Here is a 14734-nt window from a genome sequence, read left to right as displayed (position 1 = left end):
TATATATATATATATATATATGCTTTCTTAAAAGGGAAATTCATAGTGATAATTTCTCACATCTGCAAAACAGAAAAATGTGAAATAAATAATATTATTGTAACTTCAAGCTCTTAGAAGAAGAAATGAAGTGAAGACTAAAACCCAAACAAGGCACTTATTGATAAAGATCAAAACAAAAATTAATTCAATTAAGAAGAAAACAACAGAATAATTAATGAATCCAAGAGTTGATAATTGAAAGGACACAATTGATCAACCTTATTAAAAAAGGAAAGAAAAACCTCAAATTCATATGATGAAAAGAAACATGTGAAATCTTTGCAGACCCTATAGAAATTCAGAAGATCATCCATACCTATTTCCACAATCTTTACTCTCACACGATGGAAAACACAAAAGAAATGGACAGATTCCTGGATATATATGAATTACCAAATCAATCAAGGAGATATAAAAATTCTGAATAACCCATTATCAATCCATGAAATTGAAAATGTGATAAAAACCTACTAACAAAGAAAAACCCAGGTCGTGATGGATTCCTAGCTGAATTCTAAAAGAAATTTAGAGATTTAATGTCAACTTTTGTCAAACTCTTCAATGAAACTGAAAGGGAAGCAATTCCCCCAAAATCATTCCTGGAGGCAAGTATTACGCTGATAAGAAATCCAGAGAAAGACCAAACAAAAAAGAGAACTACAGGTGAATTTCCCTAATGAACATAGATGCAAAAGTCCTCAGTAAAATAATAGCAAAATCAATTCAGCAAATCATCAAGTTTTTACATCACAAACAAGGGAGATTCATCCCAGGCATGAAGGGATGGTTCAATATATGCAAATCCATAAATATATACATCACATTAATAGGGCTGAAGAAAAAACTCACAAAATCATCTCAATAGATGCAGAAAAATCTCTTCACAAAGCTCGACACTCATGCATGATGCAAACCATATGGAAAAGTGGAATATATGGTGTTTAGTTCAACCTCATGAAAGCCATGTATGACAAAGCAATCACTAACATCATCCTAAATGGACAAATAAATGAAACCTTGTGTTAAAATCAAGAACAACAAAAGGATGTTCTCTATCACCACTACTATTCAATACATCTATGGAAACATTAGCCAGATCAACCAGACAGGAGATAAAAAGAAAAAGAAAAATGACAGGAAAAAAAGAAATGAAGTGATCATTATTTGAAGATGACATGGTAATCTAAATACAAGACATCAAATACTGCACAAAGAGATTATAAGTTTAATAACCAAATTCATAACTGTAAGATGAGAGAGTGTCAACAATGCACAATCCAAAGCATTTCTGTAAACTTAAAACAAATAAGTCAAGAAAGAAATTGAGGAGGGGCTGGGCAGATGGCTCAGTGGAATAAGTGCTTGCCTGGCAAGTGCAGGGGCCTGAGTTCTAATCCCTGGTTCCACCAAAAAAAATCCCTCAAATCAATTTTTCTATCTCTACAATTGATCTTTGTAGCCTGAAAAATGCTCTATAACTTTCTTTTATGTATTTGGTATAGGATTTTACCATGCAGTTTGGACTTATAGAGATCCTCCTGTTTACAGCCTCCACAGGGCTGGGATTACATTCATGTGCCACCATGCCTGGCCTCAGTGGCCTGCTCAATGCGTCCAGGGGTGATGCTTGGGGTTCAGCCCAGGTCAATGAGATTGCCTAAGCAAGAGCTTAATCTGCTGAGATATCTTTCCAGCCCCCCTTTTAAAATTAAATAAATGCTCTCTTTCCAACTCACCTTATATATGTGAAATAGCTTAATCACAGTTATACTTTTTTCTTTAGACATCCCTGTCACCAGACCAATTGTAACATATGCTTATATGTGTCCAATAGGAATCACTACACCATTCAAGACCTTGATATGAAAATGAAACTGTGCCAGTTTGAGGGTGTATATTCTGGTCAGATTTTGTATTCCAATCTCTCTCCAGATGGCATCCACCTGCTCTGGAGTGGAATCTGCTTAGGGGATGACTTGAGAGTTTAAAGACCAATTAGAAATATGGAAGAGATGTTCAAACTTTTCTGTATTGATGTGGAACACACAGTCAAAGTCATTGGAAGATGTTTACTCTTTCTTCCTAAATCTGAAATGAAATGCTAAGGAAAGTATTAATTAATGATGCAGTTTTACAACTAGAAAGATGTAAAAAGAAGGAAAATTGTCAAAAATGCCTTATGTTCAGATTTTGTTTGCATTTAAAAATAGTACTTATTTATTTTCAAAATATAGATGTGAGCCACAGGAAAACCAGTGACCTCAGGCCTCTAAAGCATTTACTATCCTGGGACCTGAGGCTGCTCCATCTCAATCCTTCGAGCTTGAAGACAAAAAAGCCTGAAACAAAGCTTTTCCCACCATTACCAAATGTAAGTTTTCCCCTACTTGCCCTTCTAGTCTACAGGATGGGCTTCTAGACAAGATGTATTCCCACTCTCTACAGGCTTACACCAATCCTTAGCTGTATTTATGCATGCTCCTTAAGGGTAATATTCCTTCAAAAAGTAAATAGACAATTTGAAACTTTCAGAGTTCACATGCCCTTTTCTCTCAGTGACCTAAAATAGATAAAGTCAAATCTTGGAAAAATTTTAGAAGACCCTTATAAGTGCATTGATGTCTTTAAAGTATTTACTGTAAAGTAAGAATAAGCTAAGGTGAAAAGGTGTAGTGTTGGTTTTAAATCAACACTGACCTCTAAAGAGACACAGGTAGTATTACATGATGCTACTGCACTTAGACATGAATATGATTATTAATTTAAGAAGACCACAAGATAGAAAACCAAGCGAACAACCAGTTCCCATTGAAACTTAAGCAATCCCCACTCAAGACCACTGCTGACATAATACCCAGACAAGAGATTAGAGGAAGAAACATTTTTAAGTATATATGCTTAAAGGTCTACAAAGAACTAAAACAAAGTCTTCTAGTTATTTTAAATTTTCAACTGTATATCAGGAGAAAGATGAAAACTCCTCGGCTCTCTTTGAACATTTAATAGAGGCACTGGTAAAACATACTTCACTAGATTTTAATTCAAGAGAGGGACAGATTATTCCTACTGATAAGTTCATTCTTCAGCTCTAGATGTCAGAATAGAATTACAAAAGATAGCTTTTGCTTCAGATAGTTCACTTGATACTTTAGTAAAAACTGCCTACTTACTATTCCATAATAGAGACTGGGAGAAAACTAGGGAGAGAAAATAAAGAGATAAAGAAATGATTGCCTTTTTTGCATCCTCAAGATGAACAAATCCTAAGTCTGATTCTTTGTGCACCAAGAAGAGCTCATTGACTAGATTCTACTGCTACTGCCATCAAAAGTCAGGTCACAGTAAGAGGGACTGCCTTAATAAGGCACTCAAACCATGCCCTTACTGCCAAGACAGCCAATGAAAGTAAGACTGCATTCTGAGTTAAAGGCCCTAGAGTTCAGATTCAACTTCCTAGACTCTTCTTCCATCCAATAGGGTTGAAGGCCTCCAGAGCTGCCTCCATCCTCTAGTAAGACTGTTATTTTTACCTGTCATCTCCATGGAGGATCCCTGAGTAATCATGACTTGAAGAAAAACCCAGTCTATTGCTGGAAATTGACACACGTCTCTGTCTTCTCAAACCTTGGCCTTTCTTCTAGTCATTGTACCTCAATAAAAAACAGCCTTTAAAAAATCTTGCTTAAGCTGTAAATAGGATGTCATCTTCTTCACTTATTCCTTCTAATTATGCCTAAAAGCCCAGCTTTCATCCTGGAAAGATTTTAACCTGTCTAAATACTCTAACACATATTAAGTTTTGCAACTCATCATAATTATGCTAAAACTGTTCTTTTTTTTTTTTTTTTTTTTTTTTTACAAACGTAATACATATTGTTGGTCATGTTAAAAAAATACTTAAGAGGATTTCATTGGTGAAAACATGTTCCCAAGAACAGACAAAATCCTGGCAAGGGTAAAACTATGTCTAAAAACACTAGCTGTGTAATTCCCAACAGTTTTGGTCTATAGATAATACCATGCTTTCTCTTTGGAACATAAAGCTCAGAGATCGAGTATCAAAAGAAAGAAATACATTGGTAGGGCCCCTAGCTTACACCCAGTGGCCATATTCAAAACCATAAATGGGACACTGGTTTAATTTATCTCAAAGCTATGTGCATCATGATAACAGTGCATGAAATCATCTGGTTGATTTCTGAGTTAATTCCTGTGATATTTTATGCTGATAATAAATACAGGTGTGGCCTTTCAGACTACATATCCCAAAAGTAACATTTCTTAATATTTTATAATAAATATGATATGTGTTTTAATTAGTAAAAACACAGATTACATTTTAAAATATATGTATACATAAAATATCTACCAATTGTATATACTTCCTCATCTCTACCTAACACAAAAATCAGTGTATGTTAAAATGTCATGATTTCAGTCAGTTTTTATAGGTACTTTCGAATTAAAATAAAAAAGCATTTCCCTATTCTCTTACTGCATATATTCTGCAAATTTCTAAATTTTAAGTATAAAAGCAAAGGTAATAAATTTTGAGTTCAAAAAGATACAAATAAAAAATATGTGATTTTCTCAAGAGGTATAACAAAAATATCTACCACACTGTACTTATATTACTTAAAATAGATGACAGCAAAATTAATGTATTAAACTTGATTTCATAAATTCTCAAAAGTTTAGGGATAGTTGTAACTAAAGCTAGAGGGACTTAGAGCAAAATGTCAGAGATCATCAATAAAGGGGTTTAAGAACTAGTGGGTTACAATTGCTGTCTTTTAAAATGTTTCTAAACTTACCTGTGTGCTCTAATGCTCATGCTTTGATTATAGATGCTCTAAATTCTCAGAAAATTTGTTCATGCTTAGAGGATGCCATACCCCAGGTAATAACACAGGTAAACCCTATAACAAATATGCTATATTACTCTTACATTCTTTTTGCTGGGATCCTCTAGATTTTGTCTAGAAAAAAGTGAAATGGCACATATCAAGGACTTAACTAACTATACTTAGCAGGCCTCAAGTGTCAACACATTTAGTCTCTCTACTAAATAAGAATCCAAAATTAATAAAACAGGTCATACTCCAAACTAAATAGCATTAGGCATTCTAAAAACAGCACATTGGAATACTTATAAAATTGTAAAAAGTAAATGTGCATTCCTGAGTCTTCTGCTAATGAATCAATAGCTGCTCAAAATATTAAATAACAGATAAATATCTGTGGATCTTACACTAAGGCTATTTATAAAAAGGCATTACTGTCTTCTCTTTGTGAAAACTTTGTTGACTGTATCAAAAATTATCCTGTTGATGTTATTATTTGGCCTATCTATACTTAATTATTTATTTGGCTTTGTCTCTTGCAGACTCAAAGCTGTATTCCTACATATAATGAAGACACCTGATTTCTATTGAAGGCCTTTAGATAAAAACTCTAGAGAGTTTTTCTAACTGCTTACCAACAACCCCTTTCAGCCTAAAGAAGCCAGAGAGATCATCCTCTATTATTCCCTCATGGTATTTTGGATTACTTCTTTAGACTGGGTAATGCAGTATGGAGCTCATTTACATAGAACTTTTACAGTCAGATGTCTAGGCCCTCAAAGGAGACAATATGGAAGTCAAGTTACACTACAGCTGTGAGACAGGCAGGCACTCCTGTTGTATGCCAGACCTCAAGAAAAAATATTAAACAAAGGCAATGTTATACCTCCCTAAGGACAGGCACCAGGGTTTGGTGTTAGCAAACATTTTGAAAAAGCCAGAAAGAGGAACTAGCCATACCCATTATAGGAAGAGCTCCTTTCTGTATTAATGTTTCCTTGCAATGTGACTGGCTTCCCCATTTGATCTCAATGTAAACAATTTTGCTTGATTAAGAAAATATTTTTTCTCTCAGTGTGCTTGTTATCTGTGTAGAGGAATGCTATTGACTTTTGAGTATTGCCATTGAAATCAGCTATAGTACTGAATTTTTTATTAATTATAGGAACGTCTTTGTGGAGTTTTTGAGTCTTGCAAGTAGAGAGGATCAATGGAAGAGATAAGAATATTCAGATACAACTACAAACACACTCAGTCATGTTATCTTTGACAAAAGGGCCAAACATATTCACTGGAAGAAAGAAAGCCTCTTTAACTAATGGTGATGGAAAACTGGCTCTCCTCATGCCAAAAACTAAAACTACACCTGGCTCTATCACCATGCACTAAACTAAAGTCAAAATGGATTAAAGATCTAAACATTAAAACACAAACACTAAATCTCTGGAAGAGAAAGTAGGTGGAAATCTTGAAAACATATGGGTAGGCAAACATTACATGAACAAAAATCAAACTGTATGGAAAATATTTAAAAGAATAAACCACTGGGACTTCCTCTTATTGAGAAGTTTTTGCACATCAAAAGAAATCTCCAACAGAGTGAAATGATAAGCCATAAATTTGGAAAAAAAACCTTAAACAATAATCACTCAGACAAAGGTAATCTATCTGAAATATATAAAACACTAAAAAAATAAGGCTCCAAAATTAAAAGATGCAATCCAAAAATAGGCATCTGAAATGAATGGACACTTCTCAAGGAAGAAATATAAATGGCAAATATGTACATGAAAAAATGCTCTACATCACTGGCCATTCAAGAAACACAAATTAAAATAACATTGATATATCATGTCACACCAGAAAGAATGGCTATTATAAAGAAATCAAGTACTAATAAATCCAGGAGAGGCTTTGAGGAAAAAAGAACACTTCTCTACTCTGGTGGGAATGTAGACTGGTACCACCACTAGGGAAATCTGTGTGGAGACTCCTCAAAAAACTAAGACTGTAAATCTCATTCAATCCAGTTATTCTACATCTGGGTGTTTTCCCAAAAGGAATGAAAACATTTTACCATAATGCTATATATTCACCCATGTTTATAGCAGCACAATTTTTCATAGCCAAGTGTTAGATACAACTAAAATAGCCATCATCTTAGGAATGGATGAAAAGAGTGTGGTATTTTTATACAATGGAATATTACTCCAATATAAAGAAAGATAAATTCAAAAACCTCATAGGTAAGTGGATGCAAGTAGAGGCTCATAAGTGAAATAATTCAGACCCACATGTGTAAATATCATATTATCTACCTAGTGTAATAACCCAAATGAAGGAATAAAACCTGGAAGATATAGCAGATATAGTAAAATGGAAAGAAATGTAACTTAAGGATTAAACAATAAAGAGGAGAGACAGGAGAAAAGATAGGAAAAAGGGAGATGGAAATCTATGCAAGTGTACATACAAGATGGCTGAAGTGATTGCACTAAAAATTTCCATCAATTTTTTGAAATTAGCATTTAATGTGTAGAATTTTCAACTTGGCTAACTCTGCATGTTTATATCTGAGATGTAAGCAACTACACTAAGGACAGCAATGTGCAATGCAAAAACCATGCTTGAAAACCTGTCATCTCGGTCTTTTAAATGTGTACCATTTCTAATGTCATATCAATTATTACCATATTCTCTTTAAAATCAATTTTTAAAAAAGTAGTAAAAAAGACAAGAACAAAAATTTAAGGTTTCTTGAAAGCATGTGGTAATGTGCAATCATATGTCCATTCTTGCATAACTATATAAGTTAATCTGAGAAAATAGATTTGACAATAAAAATAAATCATATATCAACTATTGTTAATCAGCTGTTCTTGTTTTGAAAATTTGTAACATATGTATTGCTGTATGTTATCCTGGTTCTGTCTTTATTTCTGATTTTGTTCTTGCTTTTGATTTTACTTTTCAAAATAAAACTCAATTTTAAAAAGAAAGAATAAAATTGTGCTTGTAATTGTGCTTGTGACCTTATTTGTTGACAATAATTCTGTCCCACCTCATGCTCCCGTGCTGGATTTCCATTTTTTTCAACCTTAGAGACACTTCACCTTGTGGCTTTGCTCTATAAAAGTCCTTAGGAAAAGCAGGTTCCTTGGAAATCCTTGGGGTCTTCTTCTGTCCCTCTCTCATATAGAAAATTTCCCTCAATAAATAAATTATGATTTTAACCTCTATTCTCCTAAAATCCGTTCTTCAGTTTTCGAGCATATGAACTCATTTCCAGGTATTCTTCAGGTTGAGAGGTCCTTCTCCTATATCAGTAACATGCATAATGCCTGTCAGTCTGGTCTTCTTAATATGGGCTACTTGTCATGACATGCCAGTTGCTGCTGTTCTCTCTTGTGTAGATGATTGCTCAAAAAGAAGGAAGTGGTGAATGAAGGCAAGAGACAGGAAAAGGAATATTGTGGGACTGTCCTGCTTCAAGGTTCTGTATGTTTAGATTTTTGGACTTATGTGTAAACATAAGAAGTATATAATTCTTTATACCTATTTTTTAAAAATATATTCTAATTAAAAAAAAAACAGAATGTTGTGTGTATATTTCTGACATCTCTGCAAATCTGCCATCTGTATTGCATAATCTATATTCACAGATCAATTCAATGTCTGTCTCTGTCATAAGTTTAATGACTAGCTGTTATTCTCTCAAAAAAGCTGGTAAAATCATTATTTTTCTTGCCATCAACCTGGGCATTGGAATTTTTGTATGTTGCATAATTCATTGTGGTAAGTTAGTGTCTGATATTTCCTTGCTCTCCTTATAACTCTATCAAGACATGATTCCTTCTATGTCTCCTTTAGATTAGCCAGGATGACACTTTTAGTTCCTGGTTAAGTAGGATCATTCTGAATTTTCCAATAACCTATTAAGAATAAGTAACCTCAGTGTGGAGGAGGTGAAGTTGTATAGGAAAAAAATTCCAAAAGAGGAGACAAGAGGGCTGGGGGGATGGCTCACTGGAATAAACGCTTCCCTGGCAAGCACAGGGGCCTGAGTTTAATCTCCGGTTCCACAAAAAAAAAGATAAAGAAATCAATATTTTAATATACTATACTTTTAAATAAAAGCTTCAGATTTAGAACTCAAACTCAGTTTATTTACTTATTTTCCCCTTTCTTTAAAACCTCAGCAACTTCCTTTCAACTGCAAATTGGTCTACCCATTTCTTTTCAATTTGCAAAAGTCCTCTTTCATCCAAGAATGGAACTCCTTTTCTGGATATTCCATATGAATAGTGCATTAGTTCACTAAGGAAGGGGCATCCTCTCCCACTCACTAGAAAAGCCTAAGGCTATCGATTTTTTTTAATTCAACAGACTTCCACCATCCAAAATACATGAAATATCCCCAGTTCCTAACCATATTGTTCCTCATTTCTTTGAGCAACTGCACTTGGTCCTTGAATGCATCTTGAGTCTAACTTTAATAAACCCTCCTTGTGCTTCTTTTCCTGATGCGATCAGAAATTACTTTCTGTGACAGGAGTCAGTAAACCTGATACTTACTTCAAAATGGTGAGTTAAATTTCTATATTTTGGCCATTGGGAATCTCAGATCCAGCCTAGAGACAGGTATATGTGTACAATTACATACACATATTTACCATACTTATGCGTATTTATATGTACACATACTTGCATATCCATTATGCTTGGTACTGTGTAAGCACAATATTAGAAGGTTATTTTTATTATGCTTACTTTGATATAAAAATCTAATGAGAAAACTCTTGAAACAAAGATATTCTTAGTCATAGAATCACTAAACTGGACAGTTTGTTCAATATTTGTGTTCATAATTCCAAATGCAGAAGGTCAATTTCAAAATTCATGAGAAATTTTTTATAATAGTAGACCATAAGAACAATACAATATCATCCAGGTACATTGTAATATGCTTTCTTTCCTATACAAATTAGAGAATGTAGAGAGTTCAATCTCAAAAATTCATTAATGCAAGGTAATAGTGTTATGTCAGTTCAGAGAGGCACTTGAAATATCTTATAAAAATATTTATTTAAAACTAATGCTCTAGGGCCAGCCAGATAGCTCAGTGCACTAAAACACCTGCCTAGGCAGATGCAGAGGCTGGTGATTCAACCCCTGAAACCACAGGCCATGCTGGCCTTGCTCCCAGGGCATGCTGAGACAGTGATTGAGACTGGGCATGGTGGCGCATGCCTGTAATTCCAGCGCTTAATGTAATGGGTCAACTCACATTTTAGATTATAAATGTAAGTCTTGTGCTTTCTGTTGTAAATGTATACTCACCACTGCTCTAAGTTGTTTAGTAACTAGTGGCTGTTTCTTACTCTTTGCTAAGATAAAATTCCTGTAACCCTCACCAATTCTTTTTAATAAAGTTAGCTTACAGAGATAACTTCAAAGGGAAATTAAATGAGCTTTAACTTCTTGTAACCTCCGGGCTATGCAAGGCTGCCTGCAGGTACTCAGGTGCAAATTAACCAGAAACTGAAACAAAAGCCCCAGGAAATATAGTTTGAGTAGTGGTCCCAATCATTCTGAAAGCATTTTTTTGTGTCCGACAATGAATATATTTACCAAACTGAAAGTGGTCAGACAATAAATTTGTTTATCAAACTCAATGTGGTTCCAGGTTTTCAAACCCTTCCCTGCTTCCTGGGCTGCTGCCTTTGGGCCTCTCCTGCGTGAGAGCCGACCAGGGGCCCTGAGCTCAGTAATAAACGGCTTTCCAAATTCCAATCTGGCTGATCTGGTTCCTATTCTGAGTGATCCATAACACTTAAGAGGCTGCAAAACAGCAGGGTCACTACCAATTTGATATGTGTAGTTAGACCCTGTGGACATTGTAGTAAATACATAAAAAAATAAAATAAGAGTGACGTTCTTATCAAAACTTACCTTTGAAACATTAATGCTAATTATTTTTAACATTCTGATCAAACTCCATTTTTAGATCGTTCTCACACTTGGTAATAGAAGGAAGACTGGGGGATTACTTTCTGGTATTGCCTAGACTATTCTCTGGCAAAATCCCTTTAACAAGTCAAATTTGGCCTTTTTTTCCTTTTTCTTTTTCTTTTCTTTTCTTTTTTCTATTTTTTTTTTTTTTGAAATCTGGCCTCTTAAGAAGGGTAGAATAATTCACATTAAGGATTATGTACATTTATACTTGTGACATTATTGGTAATATTTTTGTACCTAATACACATTGTGCTTAAGCCTCACCAAATTTAATTTGCAAACTACCTTTCATGAGGCAATTAAAAAGAATAGTCACATTCTGTCTCAAATATTAAAGCAATAAGCACAGACATACTAGGAAAATAAGGTAAATGATATATTATTATTATTATTATTATTATTATTATTGTACCCCGGATTGAACTCTGGATCTTGCACTTGCTTGACAGGGTTTTATTCTGCTGAGCTATTGCCCTAGCCCCAAAAATTTAATTTTAAGAACAGAGATAATTTTTTTTCTGTTGTTGTTTTGTTTTGTTTTTGGTCCTAGGGATTGAACTCAGGAGATTATCTCTAGTCCATGCCCTCGAATTTCAAGACAAGTTACAAGATTTCACAGACTGGACTAAAATATGTTATCCTCCTGTCTCATAACCCCAGAACACTGAAATTAAAGTTAAAAGTTTATGCTTTAACAGTTGAAAGTATACTTTCTGCAGAAGATTTAATATTAATGTATATTCGAGCAAAAGTAAAAATTTTCATGCTGAAATATGACATTCAAGAGCTCAGTTTCTCATATCACACTCACAATCATCCATGGCTAGCTTAGTTTTAGCATTCATCCCTATGATTCCATTGATGTCTTTTGTTAGGGTAATTTTAGAAGAAAGATCACAACACTGGTACAAAGAAGCTATAGGATTTCAAGTATAGCTGATTAGCTAATATTGATTCAATTGTAAATGAGTGAGGTGAGGTCTTATGCAAAAAGCAAAAATATTTTTGAGTTTGGGGCTAGGTGATCTGATGACCCACATATTTGTTTGATGCCAACACGGTTCCCTAAACTAAGTTAATATATCTATTATTGTAGGTTGATGTTTGGAAAAACAAACCTTAATTCTATTTTCAACCTTTTAATGTCCCTTTTCTTTCTCCTTGGTGATCATCATTTTTGTAAAGATTTCCCAGCTTGCTACTATTTTTTAATTTTGTTCTCCATTTTTTTTTATTCTTCTTAGTGGTTAATTGCTGTACAAGATGCAGACTTGTGATCCTATTTACAAACACCATTAGAAAAAATCATTCTATTCATTAAGAGAATGCAACTATATATCTATCCCAACCACTTTGAATTCACAGATACAAAATGGACATTCATAGTTATACCCCATTTTTTTAAGTTCCGTTATTGAATATTATAGGTGTGTAAACTCAGCAAAATATTCTAAAAGAGTCCAGTAACTGTTCTCCATTTTATATTTTGAGTTTCTCAGTAAAAATAACCATGAATCATTTAAGGAAAATGTATAAAGTATATTTTTTTAAAAATTCTTGTAGTTTTATTTCAATGGAGTAACTACCATAGCTTCAGAAACTTAAAGAAAAATATTGTGACATATTTGAAACCAATTTTCTTTACAATATACAGTCTTACCTTTGCTGCTTTTTTTCCTTCCAATTTTCTCTGATGAAGGATAAAATTGAGGCAAGGGAAGCAAAGGAAAACAAAACAAATAGAAACAAAATAAATAATCAATTCCAATTTATTTATTGACTATACATTTTTAGAAAGCTGTTCAGTATTTCCACTGCAAGAGTCTATAGTTTTCTTTTGAAGTAAGTAGTTCAATCTGCTATAATTTTAATGCTTTCTGGAAAAGTATATAATATCATTAGAAAACTCATACAATAATATAAAGAGCCATACAAAAAAATTTTAACTGCAATGATAAAAATAAATTATATACTTAGCCTACAGAGACATTAAGCAAAAAGGGACACTCTTTGAGACAGACACTTTTTTTTGTAATATCTTTGTTCATCTGTTTTTAATTGAGTGAATCACTGTTTCAAGCATGAACATATTTATTAATAATAAGACCGATTAGCTAGGCAGGAAACTTACAAATTCATGAGTTGGGAGTAGACATAGTATCTACTACATAGCATTGGGATACTATCTTTAAATGCTAAGTCCATAATTTGGAGAGCTCCTAGAGACATTTTAATTCAAATCTATTCAAATAAATCATTTTTAAAACCATCATAATGAAGTCTTTTTTCTTTCATTTTATTTAACATACTTAGACTGATAAATTTATGATTTAGTATTCAAGAAATATTTTACACATTTGTCCTTATATATTCAATCTTTTCTGCAGTGGATGAAAGTACTATGATATGTGTGGACCAAATATCTGCATTTGTAGCTAATGATGTTCGCAAAATACTTTCTTCTTGGTTTTTATCTTAGTTTCTTATTCTTGCTAAAGAAATGCAAATGTTCCTCAGTGATCCTTCTTTAAAAACAAACATTACATAAAATTGGGATAGTGGTAAGGCTTATTCCAAAATAAAAGCAAATGAAAAGAAAAATATTGTTAAAGTCATAAGAGGTGAAATGACCTGTATTTTTATTCAATGCCTTATAATTGAGCAAAAAATACACTTTTTCTGTCATTTTAAAGTAAATAGTACTGGGCATAGTGGCACATGTATGTAATCCCAATACTCCAGAGGTTGAGGAAGGAGGATTGCTGAGAGTTTAAGTCTTCTCTGGGCAACACAGTGAACTTAAGTTCAGCCTGAACTACACAGCAAGATCCTATTTCAGAAAGAAAGGAAGAAAGAAGGAAAGAAAGAAAGAAAGAAAGAAAGAAAGAAAGAAAGAAAGGAAGGAAGGAAGGAAGGAAGGAAGGAAGAAAGAAAGAAAGAAAGAAAGAAAGAAAGAAAGAAAGAAAGAAAGAAAGAAAGACAGCTGATAATTCAAAATCAGTATTGAGGTAAATATTCAGATTTGCATTTTATTCTATTATGAAATGAAATTTGAGGGTGCTTTTAGTCCTTATTCTTTAGGTATTTATTTTAAACTTAATATTTTCATATTTCCCACTTACATTGATCAAATTCAATGATTCATTGCTCAATGGTAAAATTCATTTTGTTTGTGAAAGCATAGCCTGAAAAATCCCTCTCAAATAATATTTTGAAGAAAATCTTTTAATTTAAATGTCATTTAAAAATCCATATTTAAACATATTTTATGAATAATATGCTTAAAATCATACTACAATCTTAACTTTTCAAAAAAGTAAATCAATAGATAAAAATCTCCTAAATTTTAATGATATATAAGAATATAAAAAACCCAAAATACTGCATTATGTAAAATTATTGTTTCCTTTTTTATTTGTTCTATTAGAAGTTACTTTCAAAACCACAGTAGATTTTAGTTAGATGCTTTATCATATATCATTGAGAAGTCCAAAATTATTAGGATCTTTAATGATCTGAGTAAACTTATGGAATTATTAATCTTGTCTAACTTGAAAAGCTATTTAATAGCTATTCAAGAGTTATAACAATGTTTAAGGCTATTAAATACTTTGAGATCACAAAACTAGGATGTGTTTAATGCCCTAATTACACATTATATTTAGTAACATTCTATATATTTTGTTACTTTTCCCCCATTTCAGTTTCTATTTATTAAGACAAAAAACGTGGAAAATTTTAATATGGTGGTTTTACCTTTATCCATACCATGGAGATACAGTAAAATCTGTCATTATGAGTGTGTGCTGTCTTCATGCTTGGAAAACATTAAT

At 33.0% G+C, this 14734-nt stretch overlaps 1 protein-coding gene across 8 annotated transcripts in view; it reads right to left on the bottom strand.

Moving 5' to 3' along the window:
* Positions 1-14734, bottom strand: part of LOC101568064 (protocadherin-11 X-linked) — a 1027172-nt gene that overhangs the window by 407007 nt on the left and 605431 nt on the right. For 3 of the 8 annotated variants that reach the window (XM_023723772.1, XM_023723774.1, XM_023723775.1), the window contains 2 exons: positions 12562-12591; positions 6253-6258 (listed from right to left, as the gene is read on the bottom strand). The exons of 2 other annotated variants lie outside the window; for them this stretch is intronic. In XM_023723772.1, the coding sequence (XP_023579540.1) occupies positions 6253-6258; positions 12562-12591 (36 nt within the window). The remainder of the gene's footprint in view (positions 1-6252; positions 6259-12561; positions 12592-14734) is intronic. 3 more of the 8 variants (XM_023723776.1, XM_023723777.1, XM_023723773.1) reach the window with 1 other exon arrangement.

Source organism: Octodon degus, unplaced genomic scaffold (genome assembly GCF_000260255.1).
Source record: "Octodon degus isolate 3935 unplaced genomic scaffold, OctDeg1.0 scaffold00103, whole genome shotgun sequence".
Classification (NCBI taxonomy): Eukaryota; Metazoa; Chordata; class Mammalia; order Rodentia; family Octodontidae; genus Octodon; species Octodon degus.
This window is presented reverse-complemented; position numbering and strand designations above follow the sequence as displayed.